Source organism: Rhizophagus irregularis, chromosome 26 (genome assembly GCF_026210795.1).
Source record: "Rhizophagus irregularis chromosome 26, complete sequence".
In the NCBI taxonomy this organism is placed as follows: Eukaryota; Fungi; Glomeromycota; class Glomeromycetes; order Glomerales; family Glomeraceae; genus Rhizophagus; species Rhizophagus irregularis.
Genome location: NC_089454.1, coordinates 2,377,031 through 2,397,202, shown reverse-complemented (window position 1 = coordinate 2,397,202; position 20,172 = coordinate 2,377,031). Strand labels below are relative to the sequence as shown.

General features: G+C 25.2%; 5 protein-coding genes across 5 annotated transcripts; all 5 read left to right on the top strand.

Moving 5' to 3' along the window:
• Nucleotides 1-405: 405 nt before the first annotated feature.
• On the top strand, nucleotides 406-1,947 carry OCT59_017713 (uncharacterized protein; the record flags this gene model as incomplete). The annotated part of the gene is made up of 6 exons (XM_025314619.2): nucleotides 406-589; nucleotides 681-993; nucleotides 1,062-1,119; nucleotides 1,201-1,326; nucleotides 1,421-1,622; nucleotides 1,703-1,947. 6 exons carry the CDS (start codon nucleotides 406-408, stop codon nucleotides 1,945-1,947), a joined length of 1,128 nt encoding a protein of 375 aa, XP_025184836.1.
• A 1,978-nt stretch (nucleotides 1,948-3,925) lies between these two features.
• Nucleotides 3,926-5,542, top strand: OCT59_017712 (uncharacterized protein; the record flags this gene model as incomplete). Its single annotated transcript, XM_025310214.1, has 7 exons — nucleotides 3,926-4,106; nucleotides 4,191-4,503; nucleotides 4,578-4,635; nucleotides 4,714-4,839; nucleotides 4,921-5,119; nucleotides 5,214-5,431; nucleotides 5,519-5,542. 7 exons carry the CDS (start codon nucleotides 3,926-3,928, stop codon nucleotides 5,540-5,542), a joined length of 1,119 nt encoding a protein of 372 aa, XP_025184835.1.
• Nucleotides 5,543-7,165: 1,623 nt separating this feature from the next.
• OCT59_017711 (uncharacterized protein) lies at nucleotides 7,166-9,277 on the top strand. The gene is made up of 7 exons (XM_025333957.2): nucleotides 7,166-7,503; nucleotides 7,603-7,915; nucleotides 7,985-8,042; nucleotides 8,114-8,239; nucleotides 8,316-8,514; nucleotides 8,600-8,817; nucleotides 8,910-9,277. The coding sequence occupies exons 1-7, from the start codon at nucleotides 7,323-7,325 to the stop codon at nucleotides 8,931-8,933; spliced, it is 1,119 nt and encodes a 372-aa protein (XP_025184832.2). The 5' UTR covers nucleotides 7,166-7,322; the 3' UTR covers nucleotides 8,934-9,277.
• Nucleotides 9,278-10,143: 866 nt separating this feature from the next.
• Nucleotides 10,144-10,899, top strand: OCT59_017710 (uncharacterized protein; the record flags this gene model as incomplete). Its single annotated transcript, XM_066137663.1, has 2 exons — nucleotides 10,144-10,651; nucleotides 10,730-10,899. The coding sequence occupies 2 exons, from the start codon at nucleotides 10,144-10,146 to the stop codon at nucleotides 10,897-10,899; spliced, it is 678 nt and encodes a 225-aa protein (XP_066004218.1).
• Nucleotides 10,900-17,064: 6,165 nt separating this feature from the next.
• Nucleotides 17,065-18,083, top strand: OCT59_017709 (uncharacterized protein; the record flags this gene model as incomplete). Its single annotated transcript, XM_066137662.1, has 4 exons — nucleotides 17,065-17,073; nucleotides 17,150-17,393; nucleotides 17,727-17,990; nucleotides 18,061-18,083. 4 exons carry the CDS (start codon nucleotides 17,065-17,067, stop codon nucleotides 18,081-18,083), a joined length of 540 nt encoding a protein of 179 aa, XP_066004217.1.
• Between the last annotated feature and the right edge of the window lie 2,089 nt (nucleotides 18,084-20,172).

Genomic DNA, 20,172 nt, shown 5'->3' with positions numbered 1-20,172 from the left:
AAGAAAGAAAAATGAGAAAAGGTTTCTGAAAATATGCAGAAAAAGCTAATTTAAAGAATGCTATAACACAATTAGAGACTAAAGCAGAATAAAAGTATATTTTTATATGCGTAAAAGCAATTTAAAAAAACGTTAAACGATTTGTACTACAATTTTGTGCACGGTAACTGCATGTAGAATTTTAGCCCTTGTGAAACTTACTGATATTGTAGGATCAGCAACATTAGACTATAAATTATAATATATAAGGTTGGTTTACACATTTAACTTACAATTTTTTTTTTCAAAGGTATTCATATACAAAAATTTGGTACTCTGGTACAAGAAATCAAAATTTTGCATCTTTAATAATTAGATTTATTTGTCTATTATAAATAAAATTTTATAATAATCAATCTTTAGAAAATGATGCCAAAATTTTCTGTCAGAGAGTGGGCTGAACTTATTTCGGAACCTATTTCCATGGAAGAACAGGACCAACGAGTCATCGAGCATGCCCACTTGCCTGCAGTAAATGATAAATTATCGATAACATTACGACTGAAAATTCATAAACATTATCCTGATTGGACTGCAATTTTTTATAAAGGTGAAATTAATTAAAAACCTTTTATCAACGAGATTATGATAAATATATTTGACTGATAACTGATTATTGTGTAAAATATAAATATATTTAGGTGCAGATTCATCAGCCCGTACTCCTAGCCTTTGGTTGACAAAAAATAAATCTACATTATTTCCTCGATTCACAGGCAACTGGGATCATAACGTTGGAATTAACTCGCTTGGTAATGGATTCTCATTAAACAAATGGTACCATATAGCTTATACACTTTCTGATCCTGAAAAAAGATTAGATATCTATGTAGATGGTGAATGGATCAGATTCTATGGTATCATGAGCGTTAAAGACCAAAAAGTTGTTTTTAATGATGGGCCATTGCTTATTGGACGTGCCTACAATTATCATGGGTTTAGTGGTGAAATTAGGTATAATTAAGATGGTAATAATTAAGTTACTAATACAAATATATTAAGTGAACCTTTTATACAAGTAGAAATGTTCGTTATTTTAACTGGCGCTTATCTGTTGAAGAAGTGATGGAAGATTTTTTTGTAAGATCGTCGTAATTTTATTTTATATTATTAGTTACTATACAATTACTCATTAATTCTTTTTTATCTTTATAAAAAAAGAATGAATCACAAAAGAAGCCAATTGTATATGGATCGAAAATCGCTCTTATACATGTATCTACTGAAAAATATTTATCTACTAAGAGAATTAAATATGATTTGGGTTCACAAAACAAACAATATATGGTATTTATTTTTTATTTTTTTGACGTTATTCCTTATATTAAAAGAATTAAAAGAATTTAATATTGTAAAAAATTTATTCATAAAATTTATAAAGGTTATTTGTAATGGTCAAGAAATAGATCTGAAAAATGATGTTTGGATTGTAATTGGAGCCAATGATAAAGGTATTAATGAAGGAGATCTTGTATCTCTTAATAATATTATTGGATTTAAACATCAAGCAACAGGATGTTACTTACATTCTCATGATACTAATAATCATGAGAGAGTCACACCAATATCAAAACAACAACAAGGTATTTTTTGTGTTAATATACGTATTATTTGTTTAACTTTTGTATTCAAATTTTAAACAATTTAGAATTTTATAATTTAGTGACTATGTGTTCAGATAGAAGTTTTGATGATGATTGGCTTATTAGACGTTATAATTTAACCACTTCATATGATACTGGTCATTTAATGAGTGGTGATATCATCGATCTTTTCCATATCAATACTAATAAGTCAGCGCTTTATAGCCATGCCGTTTTATTAGGTGATGAATCTCAAGAAGTTTCTTGCTACGGAGACGGTAGTGAAAAAAATAACAAGTTACAAATATTATTTAATTCCAAATGAAATTGTTTTCTAGTTTTAAATTTTTTTTTTGCTTACTTATCTGTTATTAATGATTTTATGGATTTTAGTGGCGTATTGAATTAATTAACTGAGTATGAAATTAGTTGTAAACTTTGTAAACTTGTAATATTAAGTCAATTAAGTAAAATAATGTTAATTTCCTAAATCAAATGCTCAATACAATATTTTCCATATTATTTATTATTTTAAGATCATACAGTAACTATTTAAATTATCTACTTCTCAAATACTAAATTTTATCTATGACTTGACGTAACTACTACAAGTTAAATACAATTTTTTCAATGTCATTTTTTGAGCAGTATCAAATATTTATAAATAGGATTTTTATAATAAAGGTTTCTTATAAATATTGCAAAAAATAATGATTTATGAATAAAGTTAGTTTATACCGAAATATACCATAAAAAAGTGATAAATATATACTTCAAGGGGTACTTGATAAAATTATTTGAAAAATACTCAATACTCTCACATTTTTCCTACATTAAAAACCAAGAAATTAAATTTAATGCTTACGGCAGAAATTAATATACATAGGTTGTCCTTTTTTTCAACTTCCGTCTTTTTTATAATATTTTGCTCTACCATCAATCTATATTGCAGAATACATTTGACCGAATCACTTTGCCAACTTATATGAATAGTATTCATTTAATAAACCATAACCAGATAAACTTACCCAGTATATCATGTTTTTTTCATTGGTTCATACTTTCTTTGCAACCTAATTAACCTAGTTCCTTAGTAAAATATTTTATTGTGAAGAATTTTTATGATTAGTATTTTTGTCAAGAAAATTCATTTTACAGTACTTATTTAATTTATTAATTTGGTTACTATTAGAACTTGAGTCTCATTTATTTTTATTTTTATTTTTATTTTTGTTATTAAAATTTAATAATATAATATAAAAATGAAAATTTGTTCTTTATAATATGAACATAATACTTAATATTGGTTTTTTGTTGTACAAAAATTCATACTTCAAAAGTGTTTTAATTTTTATTTACATTTTACGATCGTGTTTTAACTTTTAAATAACAATTAATTAAATAAATATAAAATTATATATATAAAGTAATATACTAAAAAAAGTTAATATAATGTGAACTTTTACATGTAAAACATATTAAATATATTTCAGTTAAAAAATACAAAAAACTAAAAAATTTTACAAAATGTATGAGTTTACGAAATGGATTTTTAAATTGGACAAGTATAATCAATTTTTTGAGTTATTATGAAATATTGACATAATTTTATACCTTGTAATACTTGCCGCCGCACATGATTATACTTGTTCCGTAGTTATGATATAGCTAAACTAAATACTTAAAATTAATTGGTCTAAATGTCTTATAATATTATATAAGATTTAATTCACTTTTTGAAGTTACCCATAATTTATTTCTTTTAGTAATTCAACGTTAAAGGAGTTTTAATTGATATTCCAACAATTTTGCTATTCATTCATGAAGCATAATTTTTTTTGATTTGCAAATATTTTCCTTTACTTTAATCTGACGTAGTATCATATTTTTTCAACTTCTTTTACCAAATTTGTCTAAATTATAAAGATTAATTTTTGCTCTCAGGTTAGAGTTCTAATTCTAATTTTGGTAAGTTTAAATTTCATGATAACTATTATTTTTTTTTTTATTAGTTTATCTAGAAAGATGATTTTGTGTACGGTATCCGCATGTAAATTTTAGCCCTTGTGAAACTTGCTAATATTGTAAGATCAACAAACATACACAAACACAAAACTAAAATATATAAGGTTGGCTCATAGCATTTTAACAAAGTTAATTTTTTTCTTTTTTCATGGTAATGATACTCGTATGTAAAATATGATACTTAAATATTGCACTTTATTATTGATTATTCAATTTATTTATTTTTATCATGAATGAAATGCTTCAATATTTGTTTATTTATTTATTTTTTAGAAAAGATGCCAAAATTCGCCGTTAGAGAGTGGGCTGAACTTATTTCAGATCCTATTTCCATGGGAGAACAAGATAAACGAATCTTTGAGCATGCTGATTTGCCTTCAGTAAATGATAAGTTGTCAATAACATTACGATTGAAAATTAATAAACATCGTTCTAATTGGGCTACAATTTTTCATAAAGGTAGTGTTTATTATCAATGAAGCTATGATGAATAATTTGACTAGTATCTTTTCAGATCATTGAATAAAATATAAATATATTCAGGTGCGGAATCATCAGATTGTACCCCTAGCCTTTGGTTGACGAAAAACAATTCCGCATTAACTCCTCGATTCAAAGGCAACTGGAGTAATTATGTAGGATTTTCAGAGATTGGTGATGGACTTATATTAGACAAATGGCACCATATAGCTTACACACTTTCTGATCTTGAAAAAAGATTAGATATCTATGTAGATGGTGAATGGATTGGATTTTATTCTATTCCAATAGTTAAAGACCAAAGAGTTATTTTTAATGATGGACCATTGCATATTGGATGCGCTCACAATTACTATGGGTTTATTGGCGAAATTAGGTATAATTAAAAATTTTAGTTAAAATTAATGTAAATTATAAAAATGTTAAATGGAACCTTTTATACAAATATAGCAATTTTCGTTATTTCAACTGGCGTTTATCTGCTGAGGAAGTGAAGGAAGACTTTTTCGTAAGATATTTTTTAATTTCATATCATCATTAGTTTTATAATTGCTCAATAATTCTTTTTTACTTTTATAAAAAAAAGAATGAATCTCAGAAGAAGCCAATTGTATGCGGGTCAAAAATTGCCCTCGTACATGTATCTACTAGAAAATATTTATCTACTAAAGGAGTTAAATACGATTTTGCTCCAAAAAATAAGCACTATATGGTATTCTGTAATATTTTTTATTTTATAGTAAAATTAAAAAAAATTTGACATCATAAATACCTAATTATAAAATTTATAAAGGTTATTTGTAGTGGTCAGGAAATAGATTTGAAAAATGATGTTTGGACAGTAATTGGAGCTAATGGTAAAAGTATAAATGAAGGGGATCTTATATCTCTTAATAATATTATTGGATTTAGACATCAAGAAACAGGTTGTTATTTACATTCTCATAATACTAGTTATGAGAGAGTTACGCCAATATCAAAACTACAACAAGGTACTTATAGTTAATGCATATTGTACAATATATAATATTAAATGCTTTACCTTTCATATTCAAGTTTAAACCATTTAAAATTTTTATATTTTAGTAACCTTGTGTTCAGATAGATGTATGGATGATAATTGGCTCATTAGACGTTATAATTCTATCACTTCATATGATACCGGTCATTTAATGAATGGTGATATCATTTGTCTTTTCCATATTAATACCAATAAGCAAGCACTTTACAGTCATACCGTTTTATTAGGCGATGAATCTCAAGAAGTTTCTTGTTATGGAGATGGAAGTGAAAATAATAATAAGGTATAAATATTCAATTCTATAATTCTATATGAAATTATTTTTTAATTTAAATTAATATTCTATTTGTTATATAATATTTGGTTTTAGTGGCGAATTGAATTAATTAACTGAGTATTGAGTTATTAAGCAAATATAATACTTAATAAATTATTAAGTCATTTAAGTCATTTGAAGAATATTATATCGAGCATTTAATTTTAAGATCAATATATTTTTAAAATCATCAATTATCTGATCTCAAAATACTCAAAATTTCCATTCGTATATGTAACTTGCTGTCAAGCTAAAGAAACATTTTTTGGTTAGTATCAATGTAACTAGCGCTAGTATTAAGATGTTTAGGCAAGAGTAATGTTTTCTTAATAAATTTTAAATTATTTTTACCAAAATATGTCGCGAATAAGAATAATGGTTTACGGTAAATATAATTGTTAAGGTTTAATTGATAAAATTATTTAAAAGAATACTCAACACATTTTCCTACATTAAATACTAAGATAATATATTCGGTGACCCATTTAAAATTCATAGATTCGCGTTCTATTTTTTTCTACTCTATTATAATATTTGTTAATACACTGTTAAAATCACTTTTATAAATTTGTTTTATATCTTCAAAACTTTCGAATGGTACACAATTCAATAAAGCCATAACCAAAAAAATTTATCAATATCTTGGTCCATACTTTCTTTACACTGTAAAAGTTTGACAAAATGGTTTATTGTGATAAGAACAATGTTTAGTAACTTTGTCAGATAGATTAATTTTATTTATAATTTGGTTATTAATAAAACTTGAATTTCATTTATTTTAGTAACTGGGTGTTACGATAAATTATTTATTTGGCTAGAAGTTAAAATAAATAAATAAATAAATAGACAAATAAGTATAAAAAATATTTAATAAAAAAAATCGAGATGTACTATTAGATAATTAGAAAAGTTAATATAAAGTGAACTTTTGTAGATATATTTATCGATTGAAAATTAAAAATAATATAAACTAATTTTATTTTATTTTTTTTTTTCTAACTGAATAAAATTAGTTGGTCTGATGCGATTACTTCTTAACAAGATATCAATTTAAATACTATAATTTATTTCTTTTATAAGCTTCATTTAGTTATTCACCTTAAAATATAATTTTGTTATGTTTCAAATACAGTCATATTAACTATTCTTTTTTTCACCACATTCCTTTCTTTTATTTTATTATATAAAATTTTTTTCAGTTTCCTTATTCGTTCATTTAGTTTTTTTTCTGATTTTGTAAGAACGTACAAATCATATCCTTTATTGTAATCTAACTTCTGACATAGAATTGTATTTTTTCCAACTTCCTTTGCCAAATTTTGTTTCTTTAACACAAAATTATTTTTAGTTCTCAGATTAGACTTCTCAATTTTAACAAGTTAACATTTTCTGTTGATCGACAATTAATATATACCTATTTCGAAAACAGGAACAGAATTATCTGGAAGCTCAAAAAAGAAAAAAAAATTAGAAAGGGTCCTAAAATATGGAAAACTTATACAATAAAAGATTGAAACAGAATGAAAAATTTGTTAAAGTGCTTGAGAAAAAGTCGAGACATTATCTATAGATTGATTATATTCCTGTGTATCGACTGCAATTTTCAGCCTTTGTGAAACTTACTAATATCGTAAGATCTTCAACGCACAAACGCACAAACATGAGGCTATAATAATGCATGATTGGCACGTATGGTTCATAGCCGCATTTTATGAAAATTGTTTCCTTGAAATTCATATACAAAATCTATTACTTAAAAAATTGTATTTTATTAATCTTTAAATTTGTCTATTTCTATTATATATGAAATATTTATTCAATAATTTATAATTTTTATAATTTTTTTTTTTTTTGGTAAATGCCGAAATTTGCTGTTAAAGAATGGGCTGAAATTATTTCAGGACCTATTTCTATGAGAGAACAAGATCAACAGGTTTTTGAGCATGCTGACTTGCCTGCAGTGAAGGATAAGCTTTCAGTAACATTACGACTAAAAATTCACAATCATGGTTCTAGTTGGGCTGCAATTTTTCATAAAGGCAGGGTTAATTATAATATTCGCTAACAAGATTATGGTTGGTTTTGAATAATTTTAACTGACATTTTCTCTGATAATAAAATAAATATAAATATGTTAGGTGCCAAAGATGTGATCCGTACACCCAGTCTTTGGTTGACAAAAGATAAATCCGGATTTTTTGCTCGATTCTCGGGCAACTGGAGTACTGATGCTGGAATCCATGAGCCTGATAATGGACTTTTATTAAACAAATGGTACCACATAGCTTATACACTTTCTGATCCCGAAAAAAGATTAGATATCTATATAGATGGTGAATGGTTCGAATTCTGTTCCATTCTAAAGGTTAAAGAACAAAATGTTGTCTTTAATGACGGACCATTGTATGTTGGGCGTTCTTTCAGCTATAAAGGATTTAATGGTGAAATTAGGTATGATATGAATTGTAGTAAAGTTTAAAATATAATTAATGAAAATATTAAATATAATTTATACAAAAGCAATTTTCGTTATTTCAACTGGCGTTTATCTGCTGAAGAAGTGATGGAAGATTTTTTCGTAAGATATTGTTAATTTCATATTATAAGTTTCGCAACTACTCAATAATTCTTTTTTATCTTCATATTAAGAATGAATCGCAGAAGAAACCAATTGTCTATGGGTCAAAAATCGCCTTTGTACACGTTTCTACTAGAAAATATTTGTCTACTAAAGGAATCAAATATGATTTGGGGCCCAATAATGAGCAATATATGGTATGCAATAATTTTTTTTTCAATGTTAGAAAAAATTTAACAGCATAAAATTTATTTACTATATAATTTTATAAAGGTTATTTGTAGTGGTCAAGAAATAAATTTGGAAAATGATGTTTGGACTGTAATTGGAGCTAGTGGTAAAAATATAAATGAAGGGGATCTTATATCTCTTAATAATATTATTAGTTTTAAACATCAAGCAACAGGTTGTTATTTAAATTCTCATGATACTAGTTATGAGAGAGTTACACCAATATCACAACAACAACAAGGTTATTTTTATGTTAATTTGTGTGATTTATGCTTGTCTTTTATTCAAGTTTAATCAATTCGGAATTCTATTATTTCTATATTTAGTGACCTTGTGTTCAGATAGAGGTAGTGATGATGATTGGCTTGTTCGACGTTATAATTCAACCACTTCATATGATACCGGTCATTTGATGAGTGGTGATATTATTGGTCTTTTTCATATTAGTACTAATAAACAAGCACTTTACAGTCATTCCGTTTTATTAGGTGATAGATCTCAAGAAGTTTCTTGTTATGGAGATGGAAGTGAAAAAAATAATAGGGTACGAATTTTTAATTTAATATGCAATTAATTTGCTAAATGAAATTTTTGTTTTTATCTTTTTTTGCTTACAATTGTTATAAATATTTTTAGTGGCGTATTGAATTAATTAACTGAGTACGAATTTGTGGAAGTTAGTTATAATGTATTGTTATTAAGCAAAATAGTATCCATTACTTAAAATCGAAATACTAAATTCAATATTTTTTATATAATTAAGAACAATATTTATATAATTAATTGATTTCGAATTAAAAGTTTTTTTATGCACGTGAAATACCTATGAAATGACATAACGTACAGTTTTCTCTATCATTTTTTGGGTAGTATTAAGTAAATAGGATTAGAATATTAACCATATAAAGGTTTCAAACAAGAATCGTATGAATAATTGTATTTTTTTTTTTTAGTAATTCTCAATTTATTCACCATAATATAACATGAATCTAAATTTGTAACTTAAATAAAAAAAATTATAATACAATAAATATAAACCATAAAAATTATTACTGAAAACGTTGAATATATTTTTATAAAAGTACTAGGCGTAACCCGTCGCGTTGCGCCGAGGATGAGGGTAATAATAAACACACTTATATTTAATTTGCCATGCAGTGTGGATAGGTCTAGTTTTTTAGGAAATAAATATAATAAATTTCACAAAAGGCAGTTTTGTGCTGATCCTTCTGAGAATAGCAGGGGTGTGCTGCAAAATGGCGGACCTCCTGTTGAAAACCACAAGGGTCTGTTGCAGGTTAGCAAACTTTTGACATAGTAATGTCTGCCATATCTAAATGTAACTACTATTTATAAATATTATTTTATTTTAATTGAATATATCTTTCTATTTATTTTCAAAGGATGATGATAAAGGCTTAGATATTACTAGATTATTACTTAAACACGATCCTCTGATGATTTATCAAATTCACTATCACCCATTTTGCACTTTCAGTCCTTTTTTTAAGTAGTTATACTACAAATAATAAATTCCTTGTATGTTCAAATACTAATATAGGACGAATGATATATTTATCAATGAAAAATTTATTATTAAGATCTTGCTACAAAGTCCACCAAATTTATCTGTGAATAGAATTTGATATTAGAAAGTAATTAGATTTCTACTGTAATTGTTTAGTATGATTTTGTTTGGAAAAAGTGACGTAAAATCACATGAATTCTAGATTGGTCAATTATAATAAAAAATGAACTTACGTATCACAAGTTTTAAGTGCGTATGTACGCATGTTGTACAAAAAATAAGTTAAAAATGTCTGTGAAAAATTTTTTTAAATGGAAGTATTTCTTAAAAATTGTGAAAAAAATGAGTAGTGGATTTAAAAAATTACCTGAACTAATACAGGTACTTACTATAGTATTCACCAGAAAAATCATTTATAATGATCATTTTAACCCAGAACCAATATCTCAAGAGAATAAAGTACTTTGCGAAGAATTTATTGCAGAATATCTTTTAAATGGCAGAACGCAAAAATTTGAAATTTTGGAATCAAGATTAAGAAATAAGAGCAGAAACCAAGGATTAATACCTACCTTTATTAAGCATTCAGAGGCATATTATAAAGATAGGGAAATACTGTTTCAGAAGAAACATGAGCTAATTCCGTTTATATTTCATTATTTTAAACAAAGAGAAAATGAAATTTCAAATAATCAAACTTTCGAAGATTTTAAGGAAAATCTAGAAACTCGGTTAACAGAAATTGAGAATGTAATTGGATTAGAAAAGTCGGGAAATTTTGAATTAAGGTTAAATCGGATTAAAGAACATTTAATTAACGTTAACGGGCAAGTTTCAACAAGAAATACTGGTACGAAAAAAATTTGGGTGAAATTTAATGAAAACGCTATAAAAATAGTATTTAATGGGTAGGATGTTTTTGATTTAGTAGAAGAGGCTACTACAAAATTGAATGGGCTAGATAATTACAGAATGGATTTGATTGAAGCATATAAACATAATTCATCAGAACCGCTAAGATTTGGAGACATGGTTGATGGTAGTTTTATCAATCAATATGAAACACCGATATTGATTAGAATAAAGACACAACAATAAGAAAATATTTCCGTATGGAAAAATCCATAACACTTATTTAATGTTGTACGATTTATAAGCGAGATAGATTATAAAGTTTAACTAACTATAAAAATAAGTTCTTTTTATTTTTTTTATTTTATCTTTTTTTTTATTAAACGTGGTATATATACTGTAATAGTTTTCCTTTTTGGAATATTATTTAGAATATTTTATGAATCATTATATGAATAAAGATAACAAACAAAAAAGTTAAGCACATTGTTATTTTAAAAACGTATATTACAAAAAAAAAAAGTTATTTTTTGATACTTTAATAAAAAAAAAAATGGGCTTCGCTATAAGTTACATATTGTAGTAGAAAGTTATAGTAGGTGGTTGGTGGTTAGAACTTAGAAGTTTTGTTAGACGATTCATTTTTTCCCATTACTTATATTATGAAATTTCCTAGATTTCATTCTGGTATTATTGGGGAACTCGGGGGTATTGGAATGTTGATCACGGTGGCTTAGCGGAGATCGCTTTTAGTGTGACTTGGTGATGTGCATAGGGGGTGCAGTAAATGGTTGCGGTTTGCCTTTGTGTAATTATGTTTTAAACATTGCACACTTGTATTGCATAGTTTGACACAAAAAGACAACGGCATAATAAGAGATAATAACAGAAGAAAAGAGAAAAAACCAATAAAATCTGATAAAGCAAATTCAAATTTTATTATTAAAGACAAGTGGATAGATGAGATAGAAAAATAAATATAGATAAAGTTCAGTAACAACTTGATATTAAAAATATTTTTTTTTAATTGTTTCAATTATAAGATGATTATTAAAGATAAAAAACACATGATATATTAAATATTACAATTTACAATTTACATTGTTCACACGGAACATAAGCATGTTTCATACCACAATTGTTGGCTTAGAAATCTTTTTTACGGTTCTAATTAATTTTTAATTAATTCTCTTAATTCTTTAAGATTATTTTTTTTAGGAATATTGCTTATATTTATTTAGTTTTGTAAATTTTTTGTTAAATTTGAAAGTCAAAAATTTTAAAATTAAATATTACTGTACTTATATGTATTAGTAACATAAAATTACATGTTATAATTTCAATATTGTATAATAATAATAGTTTGAGAGGTAATTTTGACCAAAATTACACGATTACCTATCATTACAATTTTAATTTACCCTAAATTGGACCAATTTACGTCCACAGTGGTAGAAAGAATATTATATTGCGTTGTTACCCTTAACAGTTAAGGTTTACTAAATAATAATTTACCGAAATTCTAACCTTTATTTGTAATATTTGTGAAACAAATTAAATGCATCAGTCGAGTAGTCGGACACAGAATATGTAAGTAACATAAGCATAGTCTACGTAACAGATATAAATAAGCTAACTGAAGTAATTTTTTTTTGGTTGTATTTTTTTTTCCTATTAATCTGAATCCAACTACAACTTAAATGGATAAAAAGAAAAAAAATAAGTCGTCATATAAAATATGTAAAGTATGTAATCGTATATGTTACACAAGACATTTTCAACGAGATTTCGAAAATTGGACCAGTGGTAATGTTGACATTGACAATTTTATTAAATATACCCAGTTATCAGCTCATAATGATGTAAGTAAAGCATTAGAATGGATATCTTATGATCAATTTTATAATATTGAACATATTGCAAAAGACTGGTATCAGGCAAATTGGATTGGTGGAAATATAATTGATTGGGATAGTAAAAATAAAAGTTGGGAAAGAAATGATCAAGATATAATTAATGTAGAATTGAAAAAATTAAATAATACAAAAGATATTAAATTAGAATTTACGAATGAGGTATGATATATTTATTTTTGGAGTTTGCTTATCGCCATGTCACGTGATTTTTAAATTGGCCGGAATTAAGTGATCGACATAAAATTCTTTTTCTGGAATCTTGTGTAACGTTTTCAATTAGGCCATACAAACTTGATTTTATGGTTTTCATAATATAAAAATTTCATCAATAACCCGGCAACCCGGCTTTTAATTTTTTTTTTCAAAAATTTTATATGTGAAATTTTTTTTCAATTTTTAAAAAATTCTCACCCGGCATAGTAACAATATAAAAAATTTTTTTTAAGACCTAACAAAAACTGACCCGGCCGGACTATGAAAACCATTTTTACCACTTTGTGGCCGGAATTATAAAATTTGGCTGAAATTATATGTGACTAATAAGATGGATTTCTCATACTAAAAAAATGTCCCAAGAATACATAGTAAAAACGGAAACAAAGAGGTGTGACGCAGTGTGTCAAATTAGAAATCACATAACACCGGCGATATGTAGCAAATTTATTTATTTTTTATTAAAATTTTTAGTAAATTTAATTTTTACTAATACATAATATTTTTAGCTTGCTGTTGTTTATGGAATAACGCAGAATCCAGAAACAAAAGATTATATGATAGTTCTGAATAATCTGAATAATAAATGTAAAATGTGTAATTATAAATGTAGTTCAGTGCTTTTTCAACAAAATTTCAATAATTGGACTAGTGACAATGTTGATATTGATAAATTTATTCAAGACACTCAGTTATCATCTCATAATGATGTGTTGGAAGCATTAGAATGGATACCTTATGATAAATTTTATGATATTTATATTGTAGAAAATGGTTATAAAGCGAAATGGATTGATGGAAGTATAACAAATTATTGGGATATTAAAAATGAAAATTGGAATAGAGTAAATCAAAATATGATTGTGATATTGAAAAAATTAGATAATACAAAAGATATCACAATAGAATTTAAAAATGAGGTATGATAAATTTATTTTTATTAGATTTTATTGAATTTTAATTTCTTATTAATATATTGAATTTATAGATTAAAGCAAATTATATATTTTATGGAATAACCCAAAATCCAAAAACAAAAAATTATATGATGGTTCTATGTGAAAAATGTAATGAGTGTAATTCTAAATCATGTTATTCAATATATTTTCAACAGAAGTTTAATAATTGGACTAGTGGTAATGATGATATTGATAAATTTATTCAAAATACCCAACTATCATCTCATAATAATGTAAAAGAAGCATTAGAATGGATACCTTACAATAATTTTAATAATATTATATATATTGCAGAATGTGAGTATAAAGCAAATTGGAGTGATGGAAATATATCTTATTGGGATGTTCATAATCAAAATATGAAAAAAGAAAATCAAAATATGATTGTAGTATTGAAAAAATTAAACAATCCAAAAATAAATGTTAAATTCATAAGTGATGTATGATGAAATTATTTTTTATTAATATTTTTGATAAGCTTTAATTTATTGCTAATGTATTATTATCCTATATTTGTAGATTAATGCAGATTATATATTTTATGGAATAACTCAAAATCCAGAAACAAAGAATTACATGATGGTTTTAGGTGAAAAATGTAATAAGTGTAATTATAATAATATATGTAGTTTAATTCATTTTCAACTAAATTTCGATAATTGGACTAGTGGTAATAATGATATAGATAAATTTATTCAAGATATTCAGCTATCATTTCATGATAATGTAAAAGAAGCATTAGAATGGATACCTTATGATAAATTTTATGATGTTGAATATATTGCAAAAAATGAGTACTATAAAGCAAATTGGAGCGATGGAAATATAATTAACTGGGATTTTAATAATAAGAATTGGAAAAGAGAAGGTCAAAATATGATTATAGTATTGAAAAAATTGAATAATCTAAAAAATGTTAAATTTAGTATAAGTGAGGTATGATATATTTTTATTAAATTTTTTTTTGATAAGGTTTAATTTTTTACCAATGTATAATATTTATAGATTGCTACTGTTTATGGAATAACACAGAATCCAGAAACAAAAGATTATATGACTGTTTTGGATAATCATAAATGTAAAATTTGTAACTTTATATGTTATTCAATATATTTTCTACAAAATTTCAATAATTGGACTAGTGATAATGATGATATTGATAAATTTATCCAGGATATTCAGTTATCATCTCATTATTATTTGGAAAAAGTATTAGAATGGATACCTTATGATAAATTCTATGATATTACATATATTGCGGAGAATGAGTATAAAGCAAAATGGATTGATGGAAATATATTTGATTGGGATAGTAAAAATAAGAATTGGAAAAGAATTCAAAATATAATTGTGGTATTAAAGAAATTAAATAATGCAAAAGATATTGAATTAATATTAATAAATGAGGTATAATAAATATATTTTTATTAAAATTTTTGATAAATTTAATATTTGACTAATATAATATTTTAGATTTCTATAGCTTATGGAATAACTCAGAATCCAGAAACAAAAGATTATATGATAGTTTTATGTAAAAAATGTAAAAAATGTGGTTATGCATGTTATTCAATACATTTTCAACAAAATTTCAATAATTGGACTAGTAATAATTATGATATTGATAAATTTATTCAAGATATTCAACTATCATCTCATAGTAATTCGAAAAAAGCATTAGAATGGATACCTTATGATAAATTTTGTAATATTCAATGTATTGCAGAAAATGAATACAAAGCAAATTGAATTGATGGAAATATATGTTCTTGGAATATTATTAATCAGAATTGGAAAAGAAAAGGTCAAAATATAACTATAATACTGAAAAAATTAAATAACGCAAAAGATATTGCATTAGAATCTATAAATGAGGTATGATAAATTTATTTTTATTAAATTTGTTGATAAATTTTAATTTTTTTGCTAATTTGTAATATTTATAGATTACTATTGCTTATGGAATAACACAAAATCCAGAAACAAAAAATTATATGATGGTTTTGAGTGAAAAATGTAAAAAATGTAATTATGCATGTTATTCAATGCGTTGTAAACAAAATTTCAATAATTGGACTAGTAGTAATTATGATATTGATAAATTTATTCAAGATATTCAGCTATCATCTCATAATAATGTAAAAGAGGTGCTAGAATGGATACCTTATGATAAATTTCATAATATTACATATATTGCAGAACACAGATATCAAGCAAATTGGATTGATGGAAATATAATTGGTTGGAATATTATAAATAATAATTGGAAAAGAAAAGATCGAAATATGATTGTGATACTGAAAAAATTAAATAATATAAGAGATATTAAATTAGAAATTATGAGTGAGGTATGATAAATTTGTTTTTATTAAAATTGTTGATAAATTTTAATTTTTTTGCTATTAAATAATATTTATAGATTGCTAATTTTCATGGAATAACACGGAATCCAAAAACAAATGATTATATGATGGTTTTAGGTGAAAAATGTAACAAGTGTAATTATATATGTCATTCAATACATTTTCAACAAAATTACAATAATTGGACTAGTGGTAATGATGGTATTGATAAATTTATTAAAGATATTCAGCTAACATCTCATAAAAATATAAAAGAAGTCTTAGAATGGACACCTTATGATAAATTTTATAACATTACATATATCGCAGAAGACAGATATCAAGCAAATTGGATTGATGGAAATATATTGTATTGGGATGGTAATAATCAAAATTGGAAAAGACAAAATCAAAATATGGATGTAGAACTGAGGATATTAAATAATACAACAAATATTACATTGGAATTTATGAATAAGGTACAGCTGAATAGATCTATTTTTTTATTAAAATGTTTGATAAAATTTCAATTTTTTTGCTAATATACTATGTTTATAATTTATATAGGTTAAAATAGATTATATATTTTACGGAATAACTCAAGATCCAATAACAAAAGATTATATAGTAGTTTTAAGTGAAAAATGTAAAAATTGTAATTATGTATGTAATGCAAAGCATTTTCAACAAAATTTCAATAATTGGACAAGTGGTAATTATAATATTGATAAATTTATTCAAGATACTCAGCTATCATCTCATAAAGATGTAAAAAAAGCATTAGAATGGATACCTTATGATAAACTATATAATATTGAGTATATTGCAAGAGGTGGGTTTGGTAAAGTATACAAAGCAAATTGGATTGATGGAAATATAAGTTTTTGGGATGATGAATATCAAAATTGGAAAAGAATAGGTCAAAATATGTTTGTGGCTCTGAAAAGTTTAAATAATTCAAAGAATGTCACATTAGAATTTATGAATGAGGTATAATTTATTTTTCATTATTTGTTGAATTTTGAGAATTTAATTTTATTGATATATTATTTATATTTTTATTCAGATTGCATTACATAATAAAGTCGATAATACTTCATTTATTATTAAACTATATGGAATAACTCAAGATCCAGAGACAAAGAATTATATGATGGTTTTGGAATATGCAGTAAATGGAAGCTTACGGGATTTTTTAAAAGAAAATAATAAATTAGATTTAAAAATTAAAATCAATTATTTGTATAATATTGCATCTGGACTTGACAATATCCATGGAAATGAAATCATTCATCGAGATTTACATACTGGTAATATACTAAAAAATTATGAAACTATTCTTATAACAGATATGGGTTTATGTAAACCTGCAGATTATAAGCCATCAGAAAATACAAAAAATAATATATATGGTGTTTTGCCTTACATTGCCCCTGAAATTTTACGAGGACAAAATTATACTAAAGCTGCTGATATTTACAGTTGCGGAATAGTTATGTATGAAGTTATTTCTGGAATACCTCCATATCATGATCTAATTAATGATGACTATTTAGCAGTGAAAATTTGTCTAGGACTCAGACCAAGGTTTAACACAATTAAAGTATCTCCATCAATTGTGCATTTAATTAAAAAATGTTTAGATGCAAATTCGTTAAATCGACCAACAGCCATTGAAATTAGAGATAAATTATGGGAATTTAAGTATGACAATTTTTTAGAATTGCAAAAACAAATTAAAAAGATCAATAATGACAATATACCTTTAACTAGCTCATCATATAAAATGCATTTAAAAGCTAATTATACTGGTAGTAGTTTATTTAGTTTTAATAACCTTCCAGAGCCAAAAAATTCTGACGATTATTATGAACAAAGTGATGATATAATAACAAGAGGGTTTTCAGGTATTTATCAATAAATTATTACTATAAGAAAAAAAATTTTATTATTAATATAATTTAATTTATTAAATAGATTCATTGAAACACATTTTTTAAATGTTTAATTTAAAGTTATTGTAAGTGAAAAATCACATTTTATCTATTAATTTTAGTTTTATATTGATTATGTATTTTTAATTATGTACTAAATTTGTGTTAATCACTTGTCACATGCTAAATTTGTACTAGTTGCTTAGTTTTATACTAGTTTCATATCTATATATGGAGTGTACAGTACGACGAGATAGGTATACAGAAAATAAATTTTTAAAAGACTATGAGTGAAGCCATTTATTGTTTAATAATAATAAGTAAACAATTATTACCAAATAATTACATTAATGATTTAAAGAAAAGTCCATATACATATGTTCAATGGACTCACCAAGTCTCAGAGGATGAATGGGAATTAAGTTTTTCAAAGATTATGGTGTGAATCAATTTATTGATGTATGTGTGATAGACATTGCATAGGTTTTCTAGTAGAAATCTTTACCACATTATTGATAAGAAGGTCGATGATCCAGATGAAAATGTTTTAGAAGAATAAATGTAACCACTGCAAAACTGAACTAGTACAAATTTAGGTGACAAGTGAATAAATACAATATAAATTACAGAGTAAAAGTAAGTGAATTATAAGAATTACATAGATCATAAATTAACGGTATTCAAGGTATAAAACCTAAAAACAAACCGCCTCTTCATAAAACCTCACTCGAGTATTCTATGGAAAAAAAAATTTTATATGCACTCCCGCTAACAAAATAACTAAAATAACAAAAAAAGAAAATCCAACCCAAAATATAGAAACATCAATGAAATCCAAAAAAACTATTCCGAATGGTAAGGCTTAAAATAACTAAAACTTAAAATAAAAACCCAAAATTAATCACAAGTCACATAATTTCATTAGAAGTAACGTAAAGTAAAAAAAACAAGTCACGTGATTTAAATCCACCGCCCTAGTATTCTAAAAATCACAAGGAAATTACAGTATATCTGCCAAAGTCAAATTGGAAATAGAAGGAAAAGCAGACTATCCAGTCTTTTTGTGTTTGTTCTTTTTTTACTTTTTCTTCGGTTCATCTTCATCATCCGAGGAGTCACAAATTTTATTCGTGTATTTACAGAATATAATGATTAACCGTACTGTACAGATTTGCAAATCCCTATAAAATTTTATGTTATTTCTGTAAAAACTCCGTAAAAATGTGGACAAAGAAGAAAAAAAGAAAAGCGGAGAGCAAGACAAATACGCGTAGTGGCAACGCAAGGACGAAGAGAAGATTCCGACAGTGAATGAACAAATTTGTCCTCACAATTATGCAAAATTCAGATTAGATTTTTGGATTTACGCTTAGATTTGGTTGAAAATAAACACGAGCGAGTGCAATGTTCTCGTATATTGGATACATATTCATAAAGGGCTTAGATTTAAAAATTTTATCTTAATGTTTTTTATTTAATTTTTTTTGTTTTGTTTTATTTTGTTTTTTTTTTTACAATCTTATACTAATAAATGAAATCCCAATATCGTAACAAGTGAAAATTAGGAAAATTTAGAAAACATAGGAAAATAGGAAAAAACAAAAAAAAATACATAAAATTTAGATTAGCAATTGCTTTTACACAAATATTATTAGTAGAAATCACAATTTTAGTTTCTACTTTTTATTTTTAGTTTTTTAGGACTAGATTAACTCAGTTATTGAGGGAAATATGATTTTTTGTATTTCTTTCAAGGTGTTCTTTTATATTATGTAGATAGTTTCTGCTATCATATCGTTATCCTGCATAAATAAAAAACGCATTACCAGTTACTGTTAAAAAAAAAATAAAATAAAAACTCCGTAAAAATGGATCCATTCACGGAAAATGTAGACAATTCGGTAAATTCCGAGATATAAGGTTATTAATTCCAGGAATATGAGCCTTTTACGGAAAAAAAGACGGAATATACCTATATTTTTCGGGATTGATAAATTATTTCGGGATTATCTTACCGCGGGATTATCCACCTCGGTAGTACAAATATTAATAGTGTTGTTACATTGATAAAGGGTGTGACATTTTATGCAAGTGATCAGACCACAAAAAAAACTCGATAAACATAAACAACGCGACCGCCGCTTCATGGTAAGAT